General features: G+C 43.4%; 1 protein-coding gene across 3 annotated transcripts in view; it reads right to left on the bottom strand.

Annotated features, from left to right (window-relative positions):
• The window catches only part of LOC135205534 (protein SGT1 homolog), a 150,821-nt gene that overhangs the window by 65,904 nt on the left and 57,750 nt on the right, over positions 1 to 27,167 (bottom strand). For 2 of the 3 annotated variants that reach the window (XM_064236287.1, XM_064236286.1), the window contains exon 3: positions 9,048 to 9,131. The exons of the other annotated variant lie outside the window; for it this stretch is intronic. In XM_064236287.1, the coding sequence (XP_064092357.1) occupies positions 9,048 to 9,054 (7 nt within the window). In that variant the 5' untranslated portion in view covers positions 9,055 to 9,131. The remainder of the gene's footprint in view (positions 1 to 9,047; positions 9,132 to 27,167) is intronic. 3 annotated transcript variants of the gene reach the window in all.

Below are 27,167 nucleotides of genomic sequence, written 5' to 3'. Positions count from 1 at the left end.
AGGGTTATAGTGGGGACCCCTAAGATGGTTTATAATGGGGTTTCATTCTAATCCTGCCCTACCACTGCCTCTAATGGCCGTTATGTCTCTGTCCCTTTCAAGAGACAAGTGGAAAACCGTAACAGAAAATTCAAGCAAAACTGTTATAACTGTTTAACAGCTATTTGCTAGTATCTGTAATAATGGTAAAAACCATAGGTAATTCAAGTGAGCCACTAGCAACACAACTGTTGATACTGTAAACAAAACAACTGCAATTATCATAGATTATAAAAACCGAAAAGCCCTAAAAACCTAAATGTTTTCTGGAGAAAATGATCATCAAGTTAAACGTACGACAGAATGTAAACATTGTCATCATATGCCATTTCCATTTAATTGTTGTTTACATTCTCAAAATCTCAACTGGTTAAGTACTATCAATATCTTCACTGCCATTATGAGATGTAATTCAGAGATACTTTTTCTTGTAAATCAACAAAGATGGGTTTAAAACAAGCACAATACTTGATTGTACAAGCATTAAGTGTGATTTGACCAGTTCTGGACATAACTTTCACCTGCTCTGTTACTCAGTTTATACTATTCAGCCTCGGCTGTAACCTGCAGCTTCAGTGTACTGGAATTCTTTCATAAGATCTCCACTGCATGAAGAATGGAGTAAAAATATATTTTACTTTTACTTTTGGAAGCCACCCTAAATAAGTCAGAAAAACTTTGTATTGGCCCCCAATAAGGTTTACGTCCTCTTCGAAATTCTCAATAGTACGCTTTTCTTGAACCACAGGGGAATGGAAGACGGAGCTAAAGAGGAAGCCTCAGTACTAACTATAGATGAAGGACTTGGAGAAGGGGAGAAATGACAGGTTGATAACCTAGCCTAATTGCTCTGCAATCTAACTGCTTCCCTTCTCTTCCTTACTAATAAACTTAAGCAGTAGGTCCTTTGAAAATACCCTCCTTCTCCTCATATGTTCTGAAGATCACACTTAAAACAATTGCAACATACATAAATAGTGTGAATCCTAAAAAAATGACAAATTTTCTAAGACAATTTGTACTTTTCATAGCTACAAACCTTTGGTCCTAACAATAGGATAATTTCTAGCACCTAGCTGGATCCAGTTATATCGCAGATGAAAAACAAGGATATCGCAGATGAAAAATTATATTGTTAGGATACAATAAAGTTTTGTACATACGTACTTACCCGGCAGATATATACTTAGCTATAGTCTCCGACGTCCCGGACAGAATTTCAAATTTCGCTACACACGCTACAGGTAGGTCAGGTGATCTACCCTCCCGCCGCTGGGTGGCGGGACTAGGAACCATTCCCGTTTTCTAATCAGATTTTCTCTTCCACCTGTCTCCTGAGGGGAGGCTGGGCGGGCCATTAATCATATAGTATATCTTTCCGGGTAAGTACGTACAAAACTTTATTGTATCCTAACAATATCATTTTTGTACATGCAACTTCCCTGGCAGATATATACTTAGCTGATAGGCACCCTTGGTGGAGGGTAAGAGACCACTAAATAAATATATAAAAACAGGAAACAACATATGTTGTAGGATATAAAAACCTTGGTTCTTACCTGATTGGGCAGAAGACTTCATGGATACTGTCTATGAGTCTGCTTTGCCTCAAGAGCTTCAGCGAGGTAGTGACCTATGACTGAAAGCTCTTCTGGATCTTGTCAATGGGGGCTTTCCCACTTACATGACAGAACCTTTTTTGGATCTTGTCAATGGGGGCTAACCCACTTACATGACAGAACCTTTTTGGATCTTGTCAATGGGGGCTAACCCACTTACATGACAGAACCTTTTTGGATCTTGTCAATGGGGGCTTACCCACTTACATGGCAGAACCTTTTTGGATCTAGTCAATGGGGGCTTACCCACTTACATGACAGAACCTTTTTGGATCTTGTCAATGGGGGCTAACCCACTTACATGACAGAACCTATACCTCTGACAATTTCAAGGAGCACAAAAACCAATCCCGACCAACTGACCAATTCTAACCCGTGTTAGAACTAACAAATGAAAGGGGGTACAACCTAACCCTTCTTCCAAACAACCATAAGGACACAATACCAACTTAAAATTAAGAATAGCTAAATTAAAAAGGATTAGTTTCAGCTCCCTGTCCCAGCACTGAATCCGCAGATACGTAATGCCCCAAAGAGAAGCACTTATCGTACGTCACTTTCACATCCCTCAAATAGTGAGAAGCAAACACTGAATTGCATCTACAGAACGCAGTCGCAACTATATCATGTAGATATATTTTCTTCTGAAAGGCGAGAGATGTAGCAATGGCCCTCACTTCATGAGCTTTAACTCTAAGGGGCCTAACGTGCTCTTCTTCACACGCCAGATGTGCCTCCTTTATGACACTTCTCATACTGGCGTTCTTTGAAATAGGACTTCTGGGATCTCTGACTGAACACGAGAGACTCTCTAGGCTGCCCTTCAGCTTCTTCTTCCTTTCTAAATAGAATTTCAAGAGCCTGACAGGGCATAGGGATCTCTCTAACTCTTTTCCCACTAAAGACGAGAGCCCCTTTACCTCAAAACTACTGGGCCACGGTTTAGAGGGATTCTCATTCTTGGCTAAGAATAAGGGTTTAAAGGAGCAGATCGCTAACCCCCCTTTGAACCCCACTCTGCCGTCCAAAGCCAGCAACTCACTAACTCTTTTCGCAGTAGCAAGAGCCATAAGGAACAGAGACTTCCTAGTAAAGTCTCTGAAAGAAGCCGCTTGAGGAGGTTCGAATTTATTGGACATCAGATACTTCAGGACCACATCCAAGTTCCAACTGGGAGGCCTAGAGGTGGTCTTCTTCGTGGTTTCAAAAGATCTGATAAGATCATGAAGGTCTTTATCCTCCGAGATATTCAGGTCCCTGTTCCTGAAAACCGCGGCCAGCATGCTCCTATATCCCTTGATTGTTGGCACAGCTAGGTTACAATCTTCCCTTAAAAAGAGAAGGAAGTCAGCAATATCTGTCACAGAGGTATTGGATGAGGATACCTTCTGCGTCTTGCACCATCTTCTAAACACCTCCCACTTCAACTGGTAGACTCGCAAGGTAGACATCCTACGGGCTCTGGCGATAGCCCTAAAAGCCTTGAGCGAAAAGCCTCTCGCTCTGACAAGTCTTTCGATAGTCTGAAGGCAGTCAGGTTGAGAGCGGGGAGGTTTTTGTGAAATCTGTTGAAGTGGGGTTGTTTGAGCAAATCTCTCCTGAGTGGAAGGGATCTGGGAAAATCTATCATCCATTCCAGTACCTCTGTGAACAATTCTACCCACAGGTAGAGGGGGAGAAAAAGATGGGAAGAGGAGCCAGCCACACACTCATTCGCTCATCCATTCTTACAGTCACACCTGGACTCGATGCTGTTCAGCCTGCGAGGGTCTGGGTTAGCTACACAACATGCTGAGCAGCCACCACGGGTCCCAATGAAAAAGAACCAAAGGAACTGTGGGCAAAATCTCGAAGGTAGAAGAAGGTGGATGTGGTCTGGTTGGACCAGACCCCTACCTTCAGTACCTGCGCCACGGAGAAGTTCTTGCGGACAAAGCAGCATCTCCTTTGCATTCGAAGGCGGTGAAGTCCAATAGGGAGGGGATTGTGAAGGACTCAAACCGATCGTCAGGGACCGAAGGGTTCTGAGTCTTCGCTACGAAGTTCGGTATGAAATAGAGCGTCAAACCGATCATCAGGGACTGAAGGGTTCAGAGTCTTCGCTACGAAGTTCGGTACGAAATAGAGCGTCACAGATCCCCATCCCCTGGATGCTTGACTTCACAGGAAAAGTCATGCAGTTCCCTCAGAGGATAAGAAGGGAATAGTCGCATGACCTATCCCTCTTCTCGACTTCAGTGATGTCCAGTACCCATACTGGTCTATCCGTCTGCAGCGAAGTGTCTTGCACTCTCCTATCCCCATGCAGCGAAGTTCTTCTTGTCGGTAGTGGATAGGACACCGACACTCTATGGTGGGTGTTGATGGTATGGGTACTGGGACAAGCTCTTAGGACGAAGTAATGATTGATCTGGAACAACCGAACTAAGTCCACAGCGTAGCTTCGTAACTGACTCGGGCGCTCTGACAGCTGCCGACTGACTGCGTTCGGTAGTGAGGCAAGTTGTCCAAGCATCCGAGCTAGTCACGTAACCTTCGCCTTTGAAGGGTTATGCCGAGAGACCATACAAATCGTATCTTTGTTTGTCACCGATGCCGGACGGCGAGGTGATGATTCTATTAAGGCATATGCCCAACAGGCGAAAGTCAACTGCCTTCTAGAGACCAAGGTCCCTGAGGCTAGCCATTCTCATAGTAGTTGAATCTCAGCTGAGGAGAAACAACACTAAGTGCCGTTGAAGACGAAGGTGGACAGTGAATGCAACCTACGTCTTCACAGCCGAATCGAGAGAAGGATTATCAAGATTCTGAACCTGTGCTTACAAATGACTGAAAACGCTAACCGCTATTTCATTGCTGTCCGGAGAGAAGTCGTAGTTGCTATGAAAGCGGGGCGTTTTTCAGTAATGAAAACACAGGGAAGTACCACCTGAAGAACTGCTTCTCATGGGCTGAATATTTGGAAGCAGAGCTGTCAGGCCGGGGAGTAGGCGATGTCTTCCGATACATCTGTTAATTCGGGGTGAACAATGAACAATTGCACACCTACGAATACGAGATATTTGTGAAGACAAACTCAGATGTCTGAAGAAATCATTCCGCATTATCGCAGTGCGATGCAGCGGGAGACTAGTACAGACTTCTGTTACCGTGCGGTAAACAGAAAGATGAAAGAGTCCATGACATATCTCTGTTGAAAAATTATCGCAATGTTGAAGGCGATGAAATAGAGCGTCACAGCAGTAGATGGTCATTCGTGTATGTGAGAATCCCCGTTAATCAGAGACTTAAGTCCGTGATTGTTGGGCAGAGATACGGTTCGGTAGTCAATCATTGCAGGGGAGAGACATATAACCGACCGTGCATCTCGGAGAGCCAGCTAGTACTGAGCTGCCATCGAGCAGTGACAGCCATCCCATACACAGTTAGCTCTTGCTGACTCATCATCCTGAGTTGCCAGATAATCCATTCCACAAAGGAATGCGTTCGGCTATAACCATCAAGCATAAAAATACGCTCGAGCAATTATATTTAAGCGAAACGGATTTCGGTAAATACAAAAGCTGAGTTGGTGTTGTCGTGACAATACCATACGTATCTAAAATCGAAACTGGCAACTCCTGGGAGGTTGCAGGCAGCCCCGAGTTGCAGTTCAATTAGGATACTAGTCGTCTCGGTCACAATCCGTAGAGTTAACTACAGTATGCGCCTACACCCCGGACAATTCAACAGCTTAACAGAATCATGTCGCGAGGGTAATATACGTAGTATATTTGTAGGTTTCTGTACAACGACCTCCATCCTAAATTCTTTTCCCTTCAAGGAATGAGAATAAGGATTGGAGATCAACCGCCTTCGTTCTCTAGTCAAGTGAGTGAAGGAGAAGTCTTCCCCGAAGGAAAGCTTCAATGGTGAACAGAATACCGAAGACGACAGTTCAAGCCAAACTGGATGTTCTCTTTATTCCAGGGTTGGTCGCCTACTGTGAGATATTCTCCTTCAGCAGCAGTCTTCTTCCAAACGCTAGAAATTCCAGGAATTCGACCATTCAGCGAGGTTCCCGATTATCGTGGTAATAATTATCGGGGATTCTCGTCTAGCTCACTTTGCACCGAATTCATCAGACGATCATCGGTTGGTGGTCCTCTCGATTCCCGTAGAAATCGAGGGTGGGGCAGGATCCCTCCTCAACGACTGGGCTTACGTCAGGTAGGACCCAAAGGTCCCCCGGTAGCGCATTCCCAAACGTGGGATCCTACAGAGAATTCTGCAGGATCCCTCCCCTTTCCCTCGTAGCCGTAAGGAGAGAGGGAATGAGGGAGGAATTGGATACTCGCTCGTCTTCCCAGCAGAACTAGCAGTTGGAGAAGAGAGTAGGAGCAGGTGATCTGGGAAAACGTATCGTCAGGAGAAAACTTATTCCCCCCCCCCCCCCCCCCCCCCCCCCCACCCCCCCCCCCCCCCCCCCCGAGGAGGGTTACGAACGTCTGGTAGGAGAGGCGCTTCTGTCCGAAGAAGAGCGCCTACCAGGAGTAAGGCGGCTGCTTGAAGATGAGCGTCTGCCAGGAGAAGAGCGCCTGCCAGGAGTAAGGAGCCTGCCAGGAGAGAGCGTCTGCCAGGGGAGAAGCACCTGTTGGGAGAAGAGCGCCTGGCAGGAGAAGAGCGTCTGCTAGGAAAGGAGCGCCTACCAAGAGGAGCGCACCTGCTAGAGGAGGAGCGGTTAACAGGAGAAGAGCGCCTAACAGGAGAAGAGCGCCTAACAGGGGAGAGGAGCCTAGAACTTCTCAGAGAAAGGCTCCTGTCCCGAGAAGCACGTCTCTTGCAAGAAGGGAGGTCTTCCGTTCGAGAGAGAAGTTTTTGACCTCTTGATCGGAAGCGCGATGTCCTTCCTGCGAGGAGGATCCCTATCAAACGCGCCCATCAAAGTTGTAAGCTGCTCCTGAAGGCCCACAAGAATGCGCTTAGTAGACTTCTCCTGATCTTCTTCAGGAGAAGGCGAGAGAGGCCTCGGAGAAGAGGGAAGAGCCGCACGAGAAGCAGGGCAGTCCTGGAATCTCCTGGCTCTCTTCGAGTCACACGGCAACTCCTCAGGGAATCACTCCGGGCTGAAGTCAAAAACACTGCTGGGCACCTTCCAGGATCTCTTCAAAGGGCGCGACTCCTCAGCCGAACTCTATCCGCGCCTTGGAGAAGCCGAACGAAAAGCACTTCCTGTGGCGATCCATGGCAGCCTGGGTCGAGACAACAGGGCCTGCCGAAGGGACACCTGACTGGTGGGGATTCTCTACAACCTCCTTACGGTTTTCGACATTCCTCCTCCACCGGGCCTGGGAGTTAGGAAGAGGTCTAGACCTGGGAGCGTTGCGGAGCCGATCAGACGCCCCCTCCACTACACTGGGAACACTGCACAAAACACTTCCCACAGCGCTCTTACCTTCCATTGCAAGCAACTGCAATTCCATCCTGCAAATCGCGGCTTTCATGTCAGCCATCTCCGAAGACGAATCCGCAGGTTCGATGAAGAGAGAAGAGACTGAAAATGGAGGAGAGGTTGCAACAACTACATTAGGGTTAGGTTCTAAAGCATCCTAAACTAGCTAGTTAGTAAGAGACCTACTGGAGCTTCTAGACGAAGCTTTCCTAACCTGTTCTTCTCTAACTTCCGCAAATAAGAAGAAAGAGACTTCCATTCTTCCTCATTCAAAACCTCACATTCAGCACAAGAATTATAATAGAACACTCATTTCTACAGTGTGAGGATCTACCGAACCCTTCGGTAGTCTCACCTTACACATTCATTGCACACACTGTAAATACAGTACTAGCGTCAGACACATTAGCGAATCAGAAAAAGCAAATCCAAAGAAAAAGTACACAAAAGCGTATGCCAAGCCAACGATCCAATACATCACCAAAAGACAGTCCAAAAGATCCACGGCAAGCGAAAAACAAAATCCAAATTAGGAGGAACCAACAACGGGTGTTGCTGGAACCGCCGACAGAGAAAATCTGATTAGAAAACGGGAATGGTTCCTAGTCCCGCCATCCAGCGGTGGGAGGGTAGATCACCTGACCTACCTGTAGCGTGTGCCGCGAAATTTGAAATTCTGTCGGGGACGTCGGAGACTATAGCTAAGTATATATTTGCCAAGGAAGTTGCATGTACAAAAACAAGGAATCTTGTGAGATCTGGCAACGCGTGCATATATCGGGTGAAAACTGGTTAAGGACCTCGCACTCACACTACAGCATTCAGTCTTTTTCTTAACCGCAGGCGAGAGTCGTGGTTGCCCTCACTTGGCCTTTTACCCTGTTCATTGCCAGTTTTCCCTTATGATTTTGTGTGTGTGTGTGTGTGTGTGTGTGTGTGTGTGTGTGTTTTATGAAGACTACTGCTCCTCCTTGGCCTCGCCAACGTGTGTGCCTGGGTACTCAAGGTTTCCAGTGTTCTCGTTTCCTGGCTTCTTCAGGAACAGACCCACATACAACTTGCAGTAGGTGTTTTTCTTATGTTTGTACCATAATGAACCCCTACCCGGAATGTCGTGCGTGGCCAAGAGCAGTGGAAGTTATTCTATAGTAAGAGAGAGCATCATAGAGTTTCTATCCTTCCTTCATAGGAGGGATTTTTGCCCGATGCTTAGTCTCCTGCCTCAGTCACACCCCATACTAGTAGTGTAGTGCCTTTGCCTCCTTCCTTTTCTTCCATCAATTCGTCATTGGAAGTATCAGGAGGCCCTCAGGCTGATTTATTATGTAATGTCGCCTCCTCTTCCTTGGGAATTAATTTACTTCCCAAGAGGGAGGAGGCTTTTCCATCAGTTAATTTTGTTTCAGTCGGAGGCGTCCAAATGGCGGCGCTCTGGGAGTCGCTTGGGCTACGCGGTCCACCCTCCTTGGAGGGTTTGCAGACGCACTTCTTGGATGCTTGCATTCTGCTAAAGCAGTAATCATTCCTACAGAATCTGACATTCCTAGCCTTGAGGCATCCTAAGAAAAATAAATGTACAGCACTGTGATAGCAGCAATAAGCCACGAGATACCAACAAGCGCCTATAACTAATGGCAGCAAAGAGAATTCTACAAGAGCTAAAACATTCAAAACACACCTGGTGGAGAATAGGTTGAACTAGACAGTCAAATGGGCAGCCCATCAAGCTTTTGTTTGAATGCAGACTTTTCTACTGGCACTGAGAGCTAAACTAACTTTAACAGTAGGTAAGATTCATTCCAAATTAATTAGTTTCCAAATGTTTATAGGTCATAAAAAATCATTCCACCTTTCATCACACCACTGGCCAGTCTACTGTGTTTGCTTAATCTATACCACAAAACTATATCACAACTATGAAAACACTAACCAAAGTAGAAAATTAATCACTCCCTTACCATTCATGTCTTTGGGCTCTCAGAGATAATCTTCTTATTTATTCCTCAATCCAGTCTACCCCACTGGCTGAACTGACTCAAGACCTGTTCGAATGCAAAGCATTTCTAAGTATCATATTACTTATAAATAGTTTTTAAAACAGTTTTAGCTTTTCAAACACATTTTAGGATGAAGGTCATGCTGTTGATTATTTCAAATGGTAAATGTCCAATTAATCAAGGAAAGATCTATGAGACTGTGCAAATCAAGATACACATCACATTGTCAAGTATCGTATATTTCCATGTAAAAGACGACCTTCAGAAAAGATGGTGAAAATTTATGGCAAATTTTCATGGATTTATCTCATATCTGTATTATAAGAGTAATGCTAAATTACAAAACTAACTATGTATAGGATAGATTTTGGTTACTGTATATACTTACCTATCATGCATCTTTTGAAGACCTCATTTTAAAGCTAATTTTAAGGGGGTCGCATCATACACGATATAAAATTAGCATAGCTAATATTCACAGATTAGTACCTTTTCAAGTTATGCTTTACTTCACTGTACCCAATAATATTGTATGTACAGTATTCTCATATTACTATTGTATTATTAAAATACAAACATAGCGATCATGTAATATTTGCATTGTTTAGGTTTTCGTGAATGTGGACAGTAATAACATTCAGAAATTTTTGTCTAGGCATCAATTTCCATTTAAAGATAAACATTTGGGAAAGTTTCGTCCCATTTGCCATATATGCTAATACAACAGTAAATTGGGTTTAAATTGGGTTCTTTCATGCCCATTAGTTTTGCTTGAAATACTTTTCTCTCCAATTTGATTTATGGCTGAGTGTGATGGCATATTGAAGTTTAGGGGAGTTTCATCTATGTTACCAATGCTGATAATTTAGTCATTAGCAGCTACAACATTGTATTTTCAGCATCAACTACAACTTGCAGCTTAAATCTACTAGTATATTTTCTTGCCAATCTTTTTTACATAGTAAATAAGGGTATACAATTAATGTAAAAATATAATCAAGTCCTATTCAACTCAATGTCATTTGTAACATAAGGTAATTATTTACTATTGTACAATGGTTGAAATGCAAGCAAAACAGCTGTTATCTGATTTAGTTGTTCATACCACAACAGATATTTCTTGTTCGGTTGTTATAGGTGTACATGTTTACACAATGAGTATATCGCTACTAGCGATAATTTTCATTATTCTCTTTAACCTTTTCTTTTTTTAACTAATTTAACTAGAAGGCAGGATGAAGAGTATGAAGAAAAAGACTTTAGTCAAATGTAAAATAATTTTGCTTGTATGACTAAATTGTTCTAAACAGTTGTAAATCGTGAGTTGTGTTTTTTACCATCAAATTGATAATGAATCTTTTTAAAAATGATATTGTTATGATACAATAAAGTTTCATACATACTTACCTGGCAGATATATACTTAGCTATAGACTCCGTCGTCCCCGACAGAAATTCATATTTCGCGGCACTCACTACATGTAGGTCAGGTGATCTACCGCCCTGCCCTGGGTGGCAGGACTAGGAACCATTCCCGTTTTCTATCAGATTTTCTCTCTTCCACCTGTCTCCTGCGGGGAGGCTGGGTGGGCCATAAATCGTATATATCTGCCAGGTAAGTATGTATGAAACTTTATTGTATCATAACAATATCATTTTCATACATTCAACTTCCCTATCAGATATATACTTAGCTGATTGGCACCCTTTGGTGGAGGGTAAGAGACAGCTAACTACTGAATAGACAGGTAAACAACATATGTTGTAGGTATTTATAGACCTTGGTTCCTACCTGATTAGGTGGAAGACTTCGTGGCTACTGCCTAGGAGTCTGCTTCACCTTAAGAGCCTTAGCGAGATAGTGATCTGTGGCCAAGAGTTCTTGTGGGTCTGTCGATGGGGTCTTATCCACTTACTCGGCAGAGCCTGACTGGCATTTGTCAATGGGTGCTAATCCACTAACATGACAACACGCCTTATTTAAGGAGCACACAACCGATCCCGATCACCCGATCCTAACACCTGTGTTCGTTCTAAGATTGTCAAGAGTTATCCCCCAAACTCCTCACAAACAACCAATAACTCTTAATTACACAGTCAATACGCACACATTAAAGTAAAAAAAAAAAATTTTGTACCCCTCTAATAGTCAGATACCACCCGAGTTCCTTACTGAGCCAAAGTGACGGTCGCCTGTGCGACATCTGACACTTCTTCCAGCAGGAAGTCAAGAACGTATCTAACAAGAGGGTTACGTACATAAAATTAAGGATCGGCGCTTGCTCCAATACCCAGGACCGTATCCACTGACACAAACGGACCCAGAGAAAAGCATTTCTCGTAAATTACCCGAACGTCTTTTAAGTAATGAGATGCAAACACCGAATTGCATCTCCAATATGTCGCTTCCAAGATATTCTCAAGCGACATATTTCTTTGGAAAGCAAGAGACGTCACGACCGCTCTAACTTCGTGAGCTTTCACTCTCAAAAGTTTAAGAGAGTCGTCTGGGCAGTTATTATGTGCCTCCGTAATCACGCTTCTCACAAAGAAGGCCTAGGCATTCTTCGACATAGGTCTTTTGGGGTCCTTTACAGAGCACCATAGACCGTGTTGCTAACCCCCCATCTGTTTCTTTCTGTCTAGATAGAATTTTAGTGCTCTGACCGGGCAAAGAGACCTTTCTGCCTCCCTACCTACTAGGCTAGTCAGGCCCTTTACTTCGAAGCTCCTGGGCCAGGGCTTTGAAGGATTCTCGTTCTTTGCAAGAAAAAGAGTCTGGAACGAACAGATGGCAGTCTCTCCTTTGAACCCTACTCGAGACTCAAGGGTGTGCAAGCTCACTAATCCTTTTCGCCGTAGCGAGAGACAAAGAAAACAAGCACTTTCTCGTAATGTCCCGAAAGGAAGCCCGACGAGGTGGTTCGAATCTCTTGGAAGACAGGAATCTTAGGACCACGTCCAGATTCCAGCTCGGAGCTCTAGGTTCTTTTGATTTTGATATCTAAAATGAACGAATCAGATCGTGCAGATCTTTATTGTCAGCCAAATCTAGGCCTCTGTTTCTGAAAACGGCTGAGAGCATACTTCTGTATCATTTAATGGTTGACACAGAAAGATGAGATTTCTCTTTCAGGAAAAGAAGGAAATCGGCAATTTCGGTCACAGAGGTATTGGAGGGGGACAGCTTCTTCGACCTACACCAACTTCTGAACACCTCTCATTTCGATTGATATACTCGCATTGCGCTTGTGCTTGCTAGCGATTGCGCTTGCAGCCTTGCGAGAAAAGCCCCTCGCTCTGACGAGTCTTTCGATAGTTGAAAGGCAGTCAGAGCAAGAGCGGGGAGGTTTTGATGGTACCTCTCGAAGTGGGGTTGTTTGAGCAGATCTGTCCTGTTTGGAAGAGATCTGGGGAAGTCCACCGTCCACTCCATTACCTCTGTGAACCAATCTCGGGCTGGCCAAAATGGGGCTATCAGTCATTCTTGTCCCCTTCGAGGCCACGAACTTTCTGATCACTTCCCCCAGGATCTTGAATGGGGGAAAGGCGTATACATCCAGTCCGGACCAATCTAGGAGAAGGGCGTCTACTGCAAAAGCTCTGGGGTCGTCTACCAGAGAGCAAAAGGTGCTTATCCTCTTGGAGAGGAACGTGGCGAACAGGTCTATTTGAGGCCTCCCCCAAAGTGACCAAAGGTTCTGACACACTTCTGAGTGGAGGGTCCATTCTGTGGGAAGGACCTGGAACCTCCTGCTCAGCCTGTCCGCTCTCACTTTCCTCTCTCCTTGGACAAACCTTGTCAGAAGAGAGATGTTTCCTTGATGCGCCCATACTAGCAAGTCTCTTGTCAACTCGTAGAGAAAGAACGAGTGAGTCCCGCCTTGTTTCCTTATGTAAGCCAGAGCGGTGGTGTTGTCGGAGTTTATCTGAACTACCCCATCTCTGACTATCTGCTCGAAGCCCTTTAGAGCAAGATAAATGGCTAAGAGCTCTTTGCAGTTTGTGCCATGACACCTGCTCTTCTGACCAGGTGCCTGACACCTCTCTTGATCCCAAGGTTGCACTCCACCCCGTCTCCGACACGTTGGAATACAATATTAGGTTTGGGTTCCGAACTTCCAGGGACATACCTCTGTTTTCCTCTAGAGGGGGTAACCACCACCTTAAGTGATCTTTCACCTCTAGAGGAATCGGAAATGTATCGGTGAGCTGTCCTGTCTTCCAGTTCCAAACCCTTTTCAGGAAGAATTGCAGTGGACGGAGATGAAGTCTTCCTAGAGGAAGGAACTGTTCCAGCGAGGAAAGGGTCCCCAGAAGGCTCAACCATTCCCTCGCTGAACTGCGCTCCTTCCCTAAGAAGCTGGAGACTATTGCGCAACCTTTTGTTATTCTCTCTAGAGAAGGAAAAAACTCGAAAACCCCGAGAATCCATCCGAATCCCCAGATAAACCATGTTCTGGCCTGGGATCATCTGAGATTTCTCGAGGTTTACGATTAATCCTAGAGACCTTATAAGGTCTAGAGTCGTTGAAAGGTCCTCCAAACACTGTTTCTGTGATCTGGCCCTGATGAGCCAGTCGTCTAGATAGAGGGAGATGTTTATTCCCTTCAGGTGCAGATATCTTGCCACATTCTTCATTAGACTTGTGAAAACTTGAGGAGCTGTGGACAGGCCGAAACACAAGGCCCTGAACTGATAGATCCTTCCCTCCATCATGAAACGAAGGTACTTCTTCGACGAATGATTAATCGGGATGTGGAAATAGGCATCCTGAAGATCGAGAGATACCATCCAGTCTCCTTGACGTAGGGCTGCAAGGACTGAAGCAGACTTTTCCATACTGAACTTCTCTTTTTCTACAAATCTGTTCAGTGCACTTACATCTAGGACTGGTCTCCATCCCCCCGAAGCCTTCACGACTAGAAAAAGGCGATTGTAAAACCCCGGGGAGTTGTGATCCAGTACTAGCTCTATTGCCCTTTTGTCCCACATTTGTTCCACCATTTGTCGAAGAGTATCCATCAGTACAGGGTCCTTGTATCTGGCGGACAGTTCCCTCGGTGTTGATGTCAGGGGAGGGCTGTCCTTGAAGGGGATGTAATATCCCTTCTTGATGACTGACATGGACCATGAGTCGGCTCCTATACGTGCCCAGGCTTCCGCAAATTCCTGTAGCCTGGCACCTACTGGTGTTTGGAGGATCTCTTTCTCATTTACCCTTTTTAAAGGGTCGGAAGGAAGCTCTTCCTCGTTTTTCTGTAGCCTTCCTTTTGGAGATTGCTCTAGAAGGAGGGCCTCCTCGAAAGGGCTGCTGCGATGGACGAGCCCCTTTCTTGTCTTCATTGGCCACAGGTCTACTCTTCTTCGATGATTGCCTGAGGAGATCCTGAGTCGCCTTCTCAGTTAGAGAATGTGAAATATCCTTCACTAACTGAGAAGGGAACAAATGCTCTGATAAAGGAGCGAAATACAAGGCGGCTCTCTGCGAGGGAGAGACGGCTTTAGTCAGGAAAGAACTAAAAATCGCTCTCTTCTTTAAAATCCCCGCACCAAAGAGGGAGGTGACCTCTGCCGAACCATCCTGAACCGCTTTGTCTATGCACGCTAGGATGCTAAGTAAAGCTTCTGGGTTTAGGCCTTCTGCTTCATGGGTCTTTTTGGCCAAAACCCCAAGGGACCAATCCAGGAAATTGAACACTTCCAAGACGTGGAAAAGCCCCTTGAGGAGGTGGTCCATTTCAGAAAGGCCCCATGTCGCTCGGGCCGAGTTTAAAGCCTGCCTTCTCGAAGAGTCTACGAGACTCAAGAAGTCCGATTCTGCCGAAGTAGGAAGAGACAGTCCCATGTTTTCTCCAGTCTCGTACCATATGCCTCTTCTGCCCGTCAGTTTGGCCGGAGGCATACAAAAAACCATCCTCCCCAGTTCCTTTGATTGAATCCAGGAACCGAGAGACTGAAGGGCCCTCTTCATTGATATGGCCGGTCCCATTTTAAGGAAGGACGACGACTTCAGAGATTTAGCACTCGAGAATAGAGAGCACGGAGGAGGAGGAGCAGCTGGAGTCAGAGAATCCCCATATTCTTCCAGAAGGAGAGCGGTAAGAACTTTATAGTTCGAAAGTCCTTCTTTATTTGTAACCTCATCTTCCGACACTTCCTCTAGTTCAAGAGGGTCAGAAGGAGAACGCTCCCTTCTTTCCCATGTCTCTTCCTTCAACTTTCTTTCCGCAGGCGAAGAACTTCTCGCAGGTGAGGGACTAAGTGATATTGCCTCCCTACGTCTACCAATTGTCTAATTGGCGCCTGGCTACTATCAGGCTCTTCGCGCATGGCAGGCGCCTCACACCTGGTTGGCGCTTCGTTCCTAGTTGGCGCCTGGCGCCTGATTGGCATCTGGCGCCTGGAATGATCTTGGTTATAATCGGGCGCTTTGCGCCTGGCTGGCTCATCACATCCTGTGAGAACTTCCCTGTTGCACCTTAAATCACTTTCAGGTGTTGCCTGGCGCCTGCTTGGCGCCTGGCTGGCGCTTCTTCCTCTTCTACCTCTCGCCTGTCCAGTGCTTCGTTCCCCCCAGAGATGGCCGCCTGTGCGACAACTTCCCTGGAAGGTTCGTTGCACCTGGCAGGAGATCGGTGTCTTGATCTTTTGACAGGCAGCTTATCATCCTTTCTACGAGGAGGCTCCTTGGACAGGACTCCCACCAAAGAAGCTAGCTGCTCCTGTAGGTTTAACAAGATTTTCTTGGTTGAAGACTCCCTTTCCTCTTCAAAAGCGGGAGAGGGAGATCTGGAAGGCGCTTGAGGTTCCCTTGCAGCAAAGGGAGTTGACTCCTTTCTAGCTCTCTTAATAACCGATGGAGCTTCTTCAGAAAAGCGCTCAGGGCTAGAGTCCAAAGCAGGCTCTTTCCAGTTCCTCTTCAAAGGGCGGGAAAGATTCGTGTCCTTCCACCCGCATTTCGGTGAGGAAGATCCCGAGGAAGAAAAGCACTCACGTAGGACGCTTTTTCTATAGCGGTCCCTGGCAGTCTGAGGCGTTACAGATCCTGCCGAAGGGACACCTGATCGGTGGGGATTCTCCACAACCTCCGTACGGCTTTCGACTTTCCTTCTCCTCTGGGCCAGGGAGCTATGAAGAGGTCTAGGCCTGGGAGCGTCACAGAGCCGACCAGACGGCCCCTCCACTACACTGGGGACACTTACATCACTAGAAATATCACCTTCACTTTGCTTACCTTCCAAAGCCACTATTTTTTCTTGCATCCTTTGAAGGGAAGCCTTGAGGTCTGCAATTTCCGAAGCCGAATCTGTAGGATTTGCAAACTGTGATCAGCCTGATACAGAGGGAGAATAATTATGAGGAGAAGCAGCTACAGAACTAGATAAGGGTTTGTTAGATCTAGATCTACTTAGGCTTTTAGAAGCCGCTTTCCTCACTCTGTCTCTCTCTAACTTCTTCAAGTAAGAAGTTAGTCTTTTCCATTCTTCAGCACTCAACCTTTCACACTCATTACATGTGTTAGCCAAAGAACACTCAACAACTCTACAACGTCGGCATACAGTGTGATGATCTACCGAAGCCATCGGCATCCTCACCTTGCAGCCTTCATTCACACACACACTCACACCAACACTTGAGTCAGACATTTTTAAAGAAAAATCCAAAGCCAAGTCCAAAAACAATTCCACGATAGCGAATGCCAAAACAACGATCCAAGTACGTCACCAAAAGTCGGTCGAAAGAAGATCAAAAGCATTGAGAAAAGAATTCCAGTCAGGAGGTAGTAACAACAATGTTGACACCACCGGCGACAGAGAAAATCTGATAGAAAATGGGAATGGTTCCTAGTCCTGCCACCCAAGGGCAGGGTGGTAGATCACCTGACCTACCTGTAGCGAGTGCCGCGAAATTGGAATTTCTGTCGGGGACGACGGAGTCTATAGCTAAGTATATATCTGACAGGGAAGTTGAATGTATGAAAATTAATATTACATTTTCCTAAATATCACAATTTTTTAAGTAAATTGTAGTTTTCATAACTATACAAGTAACCTGAGGTCCTTTACATAAGGAATTACTTTCAGCATTGGCTGGAATATGGCCGTTAAATTCTTAAACAAGGTGGTTAGCCAGTAACTACCGTCTGGATATAAACACTCCACTTTGCCTTTCAGCCCAGGTTTCAGGTTGAGGGGTGGCATGAGGTGGCCATTAATGTAAAGGACCTCAGGTTTGTATAGTTGAGAAAAATACAAAAATTTTTATTAATTCCTAACAATATACAAACCCTTGGAAGACTCACTGATTGGTGGAAGGAATGTGAGTGAGCCTCTAGAACTGACTAAAGTTCTGCACACCTGGGCTTTCCCTACTGGTCGTAAGAGTGAGAAGTAGTGCCCTGCCTCTGACAACTATAGCTATAGGAGCTGCATGATCAAGAGTCAGACATTCGGGCCTTTTCAAAATGAGTGAGGAATCGTAACTCATTCGACAAAGGACTGGGAAGAATATTCACAGTCAAAGGCATTAATGCTAAGTTCTGGGAAGGGTTCGCTAGAGGTAGGAGTAGGATTGGTTCTACGATTCTTATAAGAAAAATAGAACAAAAGCTTACCGCATCAATTGCCCGACCAGCAAGTGTAAATTCAAGTCCTATCCTCAACCTGAAGGAAGAGGAGTAGAAGAACGAGGAGGGGAAGGTGGAGAGGCCAGTCACTATTACATCCTTCTTACCTGTAGAACTGCACACCATAGGCGAGATGCAACTTGTCCTCTTGACGGAGCCGGGTAAGCAAACAAGCTGTGAGCATCCACCTATGATCCAAGGAAAAGAGGTAACAAGGACCTGTGGACAGACCCAAAGGAAGAAAGATATAAATATGGTCGCAATGAGAACTCGTCTATCTTTCGGTCTGACATACTCTTCGGAGTGACGAAATGTATCCAGCCACTGGGCGTATCCAACGGCAGAGAAGTCTCCCACGATCTCAGTAGACTCAAAGAAAAACGTGTCATTAGACACTTCTGCATTGGCAGTCTGCAGTGGATAAAGGCATCGACACTCAATGAAGGGAGTCTATCCTTCACAGGTACAGCACACACCAATTGGACAATATAATCATTGACCTGGATCAACCAATTCAAAGTCTACAGCGCAGGAGATCAGGAGTGATTGCACTGCCTTGCATTCGAGACAAAATAACGAAATACCTGCCTTTTGAAGGGTGAAGCTGAGAACAACCATACAAATCATCTATCTTGTTCGCCAACAATGTTGAAAGACGAAATGATAATTCTCGCAAGGCATGAGCACATTACACGAGAGTCAAATGCCTTCTAGGGACCAAGGTCCCTGTGATGGCAAGACAGAAGCTTCTCATCAGTAGTTGAATCTCAACCAAGGAAAAACAATACTATATCACTTTGTGAATGACAAGGTGAATGTGGACCTACATCTTCACAGCTGAATCGAGAGAAGCAAACTTATGATTCTGATCCTAGAAAAAGTCCCGTCGATGACACCAACCAGTGAAGATGGCTCTAATCCCATTGTTTTACAGAGAACTGAAAAAATTATTCTGCTAATTCATTGCTGCTCAGTGAGAAAGTCAGAGCTTGCAAAGGAGGAGTCTTTCAGTCATGAAAACACAGGGAATGTACTGCCTGAAGGACCACTTCTTGTGGGTTGGATCAGAGAGGAATTTTCTATTTACTCTGGAAGCAGAGCTAGTCAGGCGGGGTACAGGCAGTCTTCTGTTATTCATTTACAATTCATGGTGAACAAAGAATAATTGAACACCTTACGAATTAGGAAATGTATATTAGAAGACAAAACTCAAATTGTCTGAAGAAAATCATTCTGCGTCATCGCAGCGGCTGATGGGGCAGGTGCGATGGAACAGATGACTAGGCTACTGACTTCTGTTATACTGTGGGGTAAACAGAAAGATGATAAACAGTCTAGGAGATATCTCTGTCTGAAAATTCTCTCAACAGCAAATGTGGCACATGAGACATGGGCCTAATGCAAGAATTCCAAGCCAACCAGAGACTTGAGTCTGTGATTGCCGGGCAGAGACATTCGAATTGTAGTTAATCCTCAACAAAGAAAAAACCATACCAAACTGAAAAGAATCAGAGAGAGCAGTACCGGGAGTACCACTCGCTCAACCCCATATACAGGCGGTCGCCGGGTTACGACGGGGGTTCCGTTCTTGAGACGTGTCGTAAGCCGAAAATTGTCGTTAAGCCGGAACATCGTCAAAAATCCTAAGAAAACCTTACTTTTAATGCTTTGGGTGCATTGAAAACTATGTAAACTGCATTCTTATGGCATTTTTCATCAAAAAAACCTTCAAATATTGATTATTTTGCATTTTCGGTGTCATATTTCACCTCCCAGATGAGCGTTGTAGGCGTCGTAACCCTGGAACATGCATCGTAACCCTGGAAATAACGTCTATTGACAAGCGTCGTAACCTCGGAACGTCGTAAGCCGACACCGTTGTAACCCGGGGACTGCCTACTGAGTTGCCTGGTAGTGCATTCCATGATGGAATACGTTCAATTAGAACCATTAAGTGCAAAAAAGATACGCTCGAGTATCTGCACTTTAACAAAAATGGGAGGGAAGAAAACCCTCTTATTCAGTGATAATGCAAATGCTGTGGTGTTGTTAGGAAACAATACCACTAGTTATCTCAAAATCAAAACCGGAAACTCTTGGGAGGACCGAAAGGCTGTCCTGAGTTTCAGGTTAAGTAAGAAAATGTACTATTCGTCTGAGCCACATACCAGAAGAATTAACTTACAGATATGGGCCTACTACTTGGACGATGCAACTAATAACAGAGGCATGTCAAGAGAGAATATACTAGTACAAGCAGTCCCCGGGTTACGACGGTCTCTGCTTACGTTCCGAGGTTACGACGCTTTTCAATTATATTCATCAGACATTATTTCCAGGGTTACGACGCATGTTCCAGGGTTACAACACGTACAACGCTCATCTGGCAGATGAAATATGACACCAAAAATGCAAAATAATCAATATTTGAAGGTTTTTTTGATGAAAAATGCCATAAGAATGCAGTTTACCGTATATTTCGGCGTATAAGTCGACCCTTTAGCCCCAAAAAATCATGCCAAAATTAGGGGGTCGACTTATCTAACGGTAACAAAAAGTGAATCTTTATTATTTTGGCAGGAATCCAGGCTTTACAGTTGGCTAATAATAATGACAGCCTTGTTGAGGTAACTATGTATGTAAATACCAGTATTAAAAAAATTTCACACTGTAATATGACAATAATAATACATTAGAACATCCATTACCTTAAATTAAATGAAAAAAATCAAAGTAACTTGAAGAAACCCCAATCGCACAGCAAGTGTAAACATTGCATAGCCATTTGTAGTACAGTAATTGGGAAGGATGCGTTCACTCTGACAGTTTTGTATTTACCGGGGTATTGTTCAAAAAGATTTATGGTATGAAATCTTTATTTATCACTTTAAGTTTAAATAAAAAAAAAAATTGTATTTTAATAGTAAATATGTATTTAAAATCCTTCAGAATGACTTGAGTCATCGTCACTTGAATTAAACAATTCATCAAACAAATTATCATTCACAGTTTCATCATAAGGATTCCAGTTTGAATCTGGTGAATCAACTGCAGGTTCATTTTCCCTCAAATGAGCCTGTTTATGCCATAGAAGAACCAATGGTCAAGGAATATTCCAACACAATAATAGAATACCGGCACGTCGTTTTAACAACCCAATCTAAACATTAACGCGAGTGGCAGTTTGTACATGCATATATACGTAGGCTCTTATGCAGCGTTAGTTAGCGCTTTGTTTGTTTACATTACACTCGAGTAACGTATCTTTCGTTTCGTCATTTCTAATCATATTTGCCGGTATTCATCTTTTATATATTACGCAGATTTGTTAATTAACCGAGTATATTACCTGTATTTCTTATGGTAAGTAGAGCAACATATGTACCGTAATAACATTCAGGTTATTTTATATGATACATTTTACCCTGCTGCTTATTTTGAGCGGACGGTTGGCCTCACATTTTATAGGTCGACTAATATACACGATATTAGTTAAAATCATAAAAATTTACTCAGAATTGGGGGGTCGACTTATCTTCCGGTCGACTTATACGCCGAAATATACGGTACATAGTTTTCAATGCACCCAAAGAATTAAAAGTAAGGTTTTCTTAGGATCTTTGACAATGTTCTGGCTTACGACGATTTTCGGCTTAAGACGCGTCTCAAGAACGGAACCCCGTCGTAACCCGGGGACTGCCTGTAGTAGTTCCTGTAACTACTTTTACGCCAACCAGTTATTTCTTTATTAAGGGTAATGAATTAAACTAACTTTTAAATCAAATTACTTAGGGAGCATGATTAGGGTCATAATTAGTGTTCAAACTCTAGACGTAACCATTTATTAGTATTTTTAGAGACCGTGCCAAACTTGCACAAAACTTCCCCTTACGCAAGGGGGTAACCTGGCGTAAGTTTGGGTTATTACTGTATAATTAAACAATAATAGACTCAAGGCTCCTAAAATGCAAGAACCCACAGAGGACTGCCGCCGCCACCACCACTCAGCTTAGTTTTACCAGACACTAGCTGATTAAAAGCTCTCCTAGGGCTGGCCCAAAGGATTAGATATTTTCAGTTTTCACGTGGCTAGAAACCAATTGGTTACCTAGCAACAGGACCTAGAGCTTATTGTGGATCCAAACCACATTATATCGAGAAATTAATTTCCATCACCAGAAATAAATTCCTCTGATTCCACGTTGCCAGAGCTGAGAATCGAACTTCAGACCACCGGATTGGTAACCGAGTGCGAAATCCACTCTTCCAACAAGGAATTCCCATAGGGGACTGCAACTGAAATCAGTCCAAAGGACAGAAAAAGCCAGGGAGAACATAGTTTCCAGATTTGACATAAGATCCTTCCTCAATGACGTGGACATACGCCCAGTGGGACCCTAAGATCCTTCCAGGAACGTAGTCCTCCGACGCCGAATCCTACAGAAAGCACTCTGCAGGATCCCTCCCAGTGTAGCCATAGAAAGTAGAGGGAATAGGTGAGGAAGACTGGATGCTTTCACTCGCCTCACTAGCAGAGCTAGCAGGAGAAGCGAGTCACAAGCAGCCATCAACCTGCAGTGATGGCTGTGACACGAGTCTAGGAAGGAAAGAGTTATCGTCTGGAGAAAGAAAAGCTTTCTCAAGGAGGGTTACGAAACTCTTGCACAACAGGAGAAATGTTCGCTGCCACCGAAACCGGTTGGTCATGTGAACGTGACCATCGTCTGGGTGGGGTTGCATGTACGCCTGACTGGAGAAGGCCGGTACCATCCTACAACATGTGCAAATCCTCGTCAAGGCGGAAACCTCCCGAGAGGACCGAATGGGGGACCCCTTACCGGTCCCATTGCATGCACGGTCCCGCGGGACCGTCATGTCAACTGTGGGTACTGAGCAATCACAGCAAGAGCGATCACTGCCAAGGTGCGAGTCACCTGAGCAACTCGCTCCTTCCACTCCGTGCCTGAATTGAGACAGTGAGTGGACTCAGCGTCACCAACTCTGGATGCACGCGAATCCGTAGATTTACATGGATTCGGAGAAACTTGCGAACGAGCGCCCGACACGGAACTAGTCTTAAGGGCAGAACCTCTAGGACTAGCAGCAGAGGTGTGAACCAAAGTTTGCGCTTCTACGGCTCCCGACACACCAAGCCCTAGGGACAGCGTGACTGTTCCTGTTCCCGAAAGAACAGGCGAACAAGCGGAAGACCCAACGACCTCCTCAGTTCGAGGAGGCAGACCCTTAGAAGTCCCCTAACAAGACTTCTTAAGGGGGAAAACTACCTTCTTCTGAAGGGACCCTTAGAAGTCAAAAAGGGTGTAGTTGATGAAAAATATGACTCCAAAGAGGAAGATGATGACACTTGACGAGCTCTCTTCCTCCTCGACTTCTGCAATTCTGCAAGACTTCTTCTACAGGATGAGGTACATTCACCAGCAGGAATAGAGTTAATAATCCCAAGGCAGTGGCGAAGGCTTTGTCCAGAGACGAAACTGCTGGATAGCAGCGGTAAATGAATATGATTTCGAGCAGGGGAATAGTACACACACTCAAGGACCAATATCACAGCATGCTACGAGTCACAGGTACAATTCCAAGGTTTGGATACCCAACATAAAGATATCCAACCATCTACTGCTATAATCAACTTTCACCACTGTAAACCTATAAATGAAAGAAAATATGATTTAAAGTAATAAGGATACTCTTCCAGCATCCAAGGGCATGACCCTCAGACACCAACACCACACGCCACCTCTTCTATCTTCATCCAATAGCTAGTGAAAGGACTAAGAAGAGGAATTACCAGAAGAAACAGGACAAACCTCCGATGCTCCCCTCAGTAATTTTTCCAAAGCGTAAATTTCGGAGGAATACATGTCTAGTCCTAATGCTAAAGGGCAAAAATATGTACTAATAAAGATGTTGGCACCCTTGCCGCTATCAAGGCTATCACAAAAAGTGGGTTTGCATATTAATTATTAAAGCCTATTAATATTAGACACAGTATATGCATATCTATTCAAAATGATATTGTTATGATACAATAAAGTTTGTTCATACTTACCTGGCAGATATGTATAATCAAGTACCCACCCACCTCCCCCCAGGGGACAGTGGGAATAAAAATATGAATAGAAAATGGGAATGGTTCCTGATACCCACCTCCCAGCGGCGGGAATGGGTATTAACCACCTGGCCGACCACTGCGTGTGCCGGAAGTTTTTGAAATTCTGTCGGACTTCAGAAAATACAGCTATATATATATCTGCCAGGTAAGTATGAACAAACTTTATTGTATCATAACAATATCATTTTGTTCATGAAACTTACCTGTCAGATATATATACAGCTGAATCCCACCGTTGGAGGTGGGAAGGGACAGAATAGAAGGATTTTGGGAAACAAATTGCGTGCAGATGATTTACATCTTGGTTCCACCTGTTAGCATAGCTGACTTTGTGATTACTGTCACCCAAGTCTGCTTCTGCTTTATAGAGTTGCCAGCGAGGTAGAGACCTATATAGCTGGTGCACTCCAGATGATCTGTCAACGGGGACATGACCACAATGTGACTAGACCATATTGACTAGACCATGAGGGCTAAGAAGTAAAAAAAATATATACAGGCGGTCCCAGGGTTACGACTGTTCCGGCTTACGACGTTCCGAGGTTACGACGCTTTTTCTTAAATATTCAATGGAAAAATCCGTCCTGGGTTACGACGCTTGTTCCGAGGTTACGACGCTGACGCTTCCGATGCTCCGAGTTAACGACGCTTTTAAAAAACGCATGCTATGATAAAAATCCTTTATAGTTTAGCACAGTATATAATAAAAATATGTTTTTGGTTACATTACAACAAAAATTTTGAGGTTATGATGATTTTCGACACTTTTTTGTTGTTGTATTTTTTAAATTTTTTTAGTGACGCTGCATATGCGGAACTAGTTTCCGAGCGAATGAATACACTAGCTTGGGATTTGCAGTTTAAAACAATCCAAGAGCACAAATAATGAAAAAATCATTGCTTGTTTCCAGTACATAATTAAAAAAACTAAGTTTCTGGTTAGATTACAACGCAAATTCCAAGGTTACGACGTTTTGTTATGCTTTTTAACGATACCTCATACACAGAACTAGTTTCTAAGCGGAGGCGCATAAATTAATTTACGCTATTGAACTGTATGGTAAATTGACCGAACAACGACCTCGAACGGTCGAGGATGCTAAGCGTAACAATACCAAACAACGCCACCTCAATCGCGTGCTTCCCTGCATTTCACTAGGTTGTGTGCCGAGACGTTGCTGATTTTCCTTGCCTTTTTCGCGAATTTACAATGGCTCCTAAACGCCAAAGTACTTCCTCCGATGATAGTTCATCCAAGAAGAGGAAGGTCATCACCATGGAGGTAAAATATGACGTGGTGAAGCGTTCGAAGAAGGGAGAAACTAACACCGAAATAGGTCATGCTTTAGGCTTAAGCAAGACGACGGTGGTAACCATTGTGAAGGACAAGGAACGTATTCTGAAGCACGTTAAGGATGCTGCACCGATGAAGTCAACGGTGATAAACGAGAAGCAACGTAGCCAGAGCATTGTTGAAATGGAGAAGCTGCTGATGATCTGGCTGGAGGACCAGAACCAGCGACGTGTTCCGGTGAGCTTAAGCGTGATCCAGGAGAAGGCTAGAGCACTGCATGAGGCACGACAACTTTAAACTACTACAGTACGTACTAAAAGTAAGGAATTATACATAGTAATTAACATACAATAAGTAAGTTTTATACTATTTATAAAAAGTGACCAAGATCTCTCACATGGGATAAGTGATCAAGGTCTCTCTCATGGAATACGTACGTACATAACTGGTAACTTTGCAAGGTTGGTAAAATCTCCACTCCCTGCTGAAGAGAGGGTGTAGACCAATCATTTACAACATGCATACCAGTTGATATTAAACCACTGTATGGTGCATATTACTGTATGTAACTTACTCTGCAAAGAGGACTTACTGACAATTCTTTTTTGTACATTCCAGAATCCCAGAACCCCCTCAATGATGTAGGCTATGGGGCCACATAAAACTTTGTCCAGGGTTACATAGCACGACAACTTTCAACTAAAAGTAAGGAATTAATTCACATACATTAAATTCACATACATTAACTCTAACTTTTGATATAACTCAAAGTAAGGAATTATAAACTAAAAGTAAGGAATTAACATACATTAACTCTTTTACTCTTGATATCTATAATTTACATAGCATTCAGGACTTTGTGTAGTGTAATTCTACGTATTTTGTACTAATTGTTATACTTTTACCTTCCAGAACTACTAGACTGGGATTTTAGTGTACTCCAGGATGTACATACTACATACTACCATAAGGATTTACAGTAATACTTCCAGATTGTGCATAGTGTATAGTGTATAAATTAACCTAAGGATTATAGTACGTACATACTTCAAGAATTTGCATAGTGTATTAGTGTGTATAAGGACTTGGTACTTCAAGAATGTGCATTTATAGTGTCACAAGTTCATTAATAAAGGTTTATATAGATTCAAGAACCATCATTTGGCATTGAGATATAACCACACTTCACATCATCCAATACTTGCATGTTACACAGGTAAGTTCTCTGACTTTTTCTTAGTTTAAGGCATATTTCCAAGTGTCGTTCCGGCTTACGACGATTTTCGGATTACGACGCGTCTCAAGAACAGAACCCCCATCGTAACCCGGGGACTGCCTGTATGTATGTATGTATATATGTATATATATGTATGTATGTATGTATGTATCATATATATATATATCATATATATATATATATATATAGTATATATATATATATATATATATATATGTATATATATGTGATATATATATATGTGTGTATATATGTGTATTATATGGGTTATAATATATATAGATAATATATATATTATATATGTATGTATATATATATATATATTTATGGTGAGGTAATGTTTTTTAAAAATATTTTTATTATTAAAATATATATAATATATAATAGATATATATGTAGTATATATTATATATATATTATGTAATGTGCTGTCATAAGATATAATATATCGTATATATAAATAATTATATATTATATAATATGTATATATATAGGTATTTATATACATATATAATATACATAATATATATATGTATAGTTATAATAAGGGTCCTTGTCATTCTGGACAAAAATGAATACTTAAATAAGATGGGAGATATTTTAAAAAGAAATGATCAGACGAAATTTGAAAGGATAGGCGTTACCGGACTGATTACAAAAACATTTTCAAAGCAGAGGATTAAAAAATAATAGAGTTTTTTACGATCACTCAAACAAAATAACGTAATTAATGATAACACTTACCAAGACTTATTTTCCACTGGATCATCATATGGTATTTTATATGG

This window comes from Macrobrachium nipponense, chromosome 24 (assembly GCF_015104395.2).
Source record: "Macrobrachium nipponense isolate FS-2020 chromosome 24, ASM1510439v2, whole genome shotgun sequence".
Taxonomy (NCBI): Eukaryota; Metazoa; Arthropoda; class Malacostraca; order Decapoda; family Palaemonidae; genus Macrobrachium; species Macrobrachium nipponense.
This window is presented reverse-complemented; position numbering and strand designations above follow the sequence as displayed.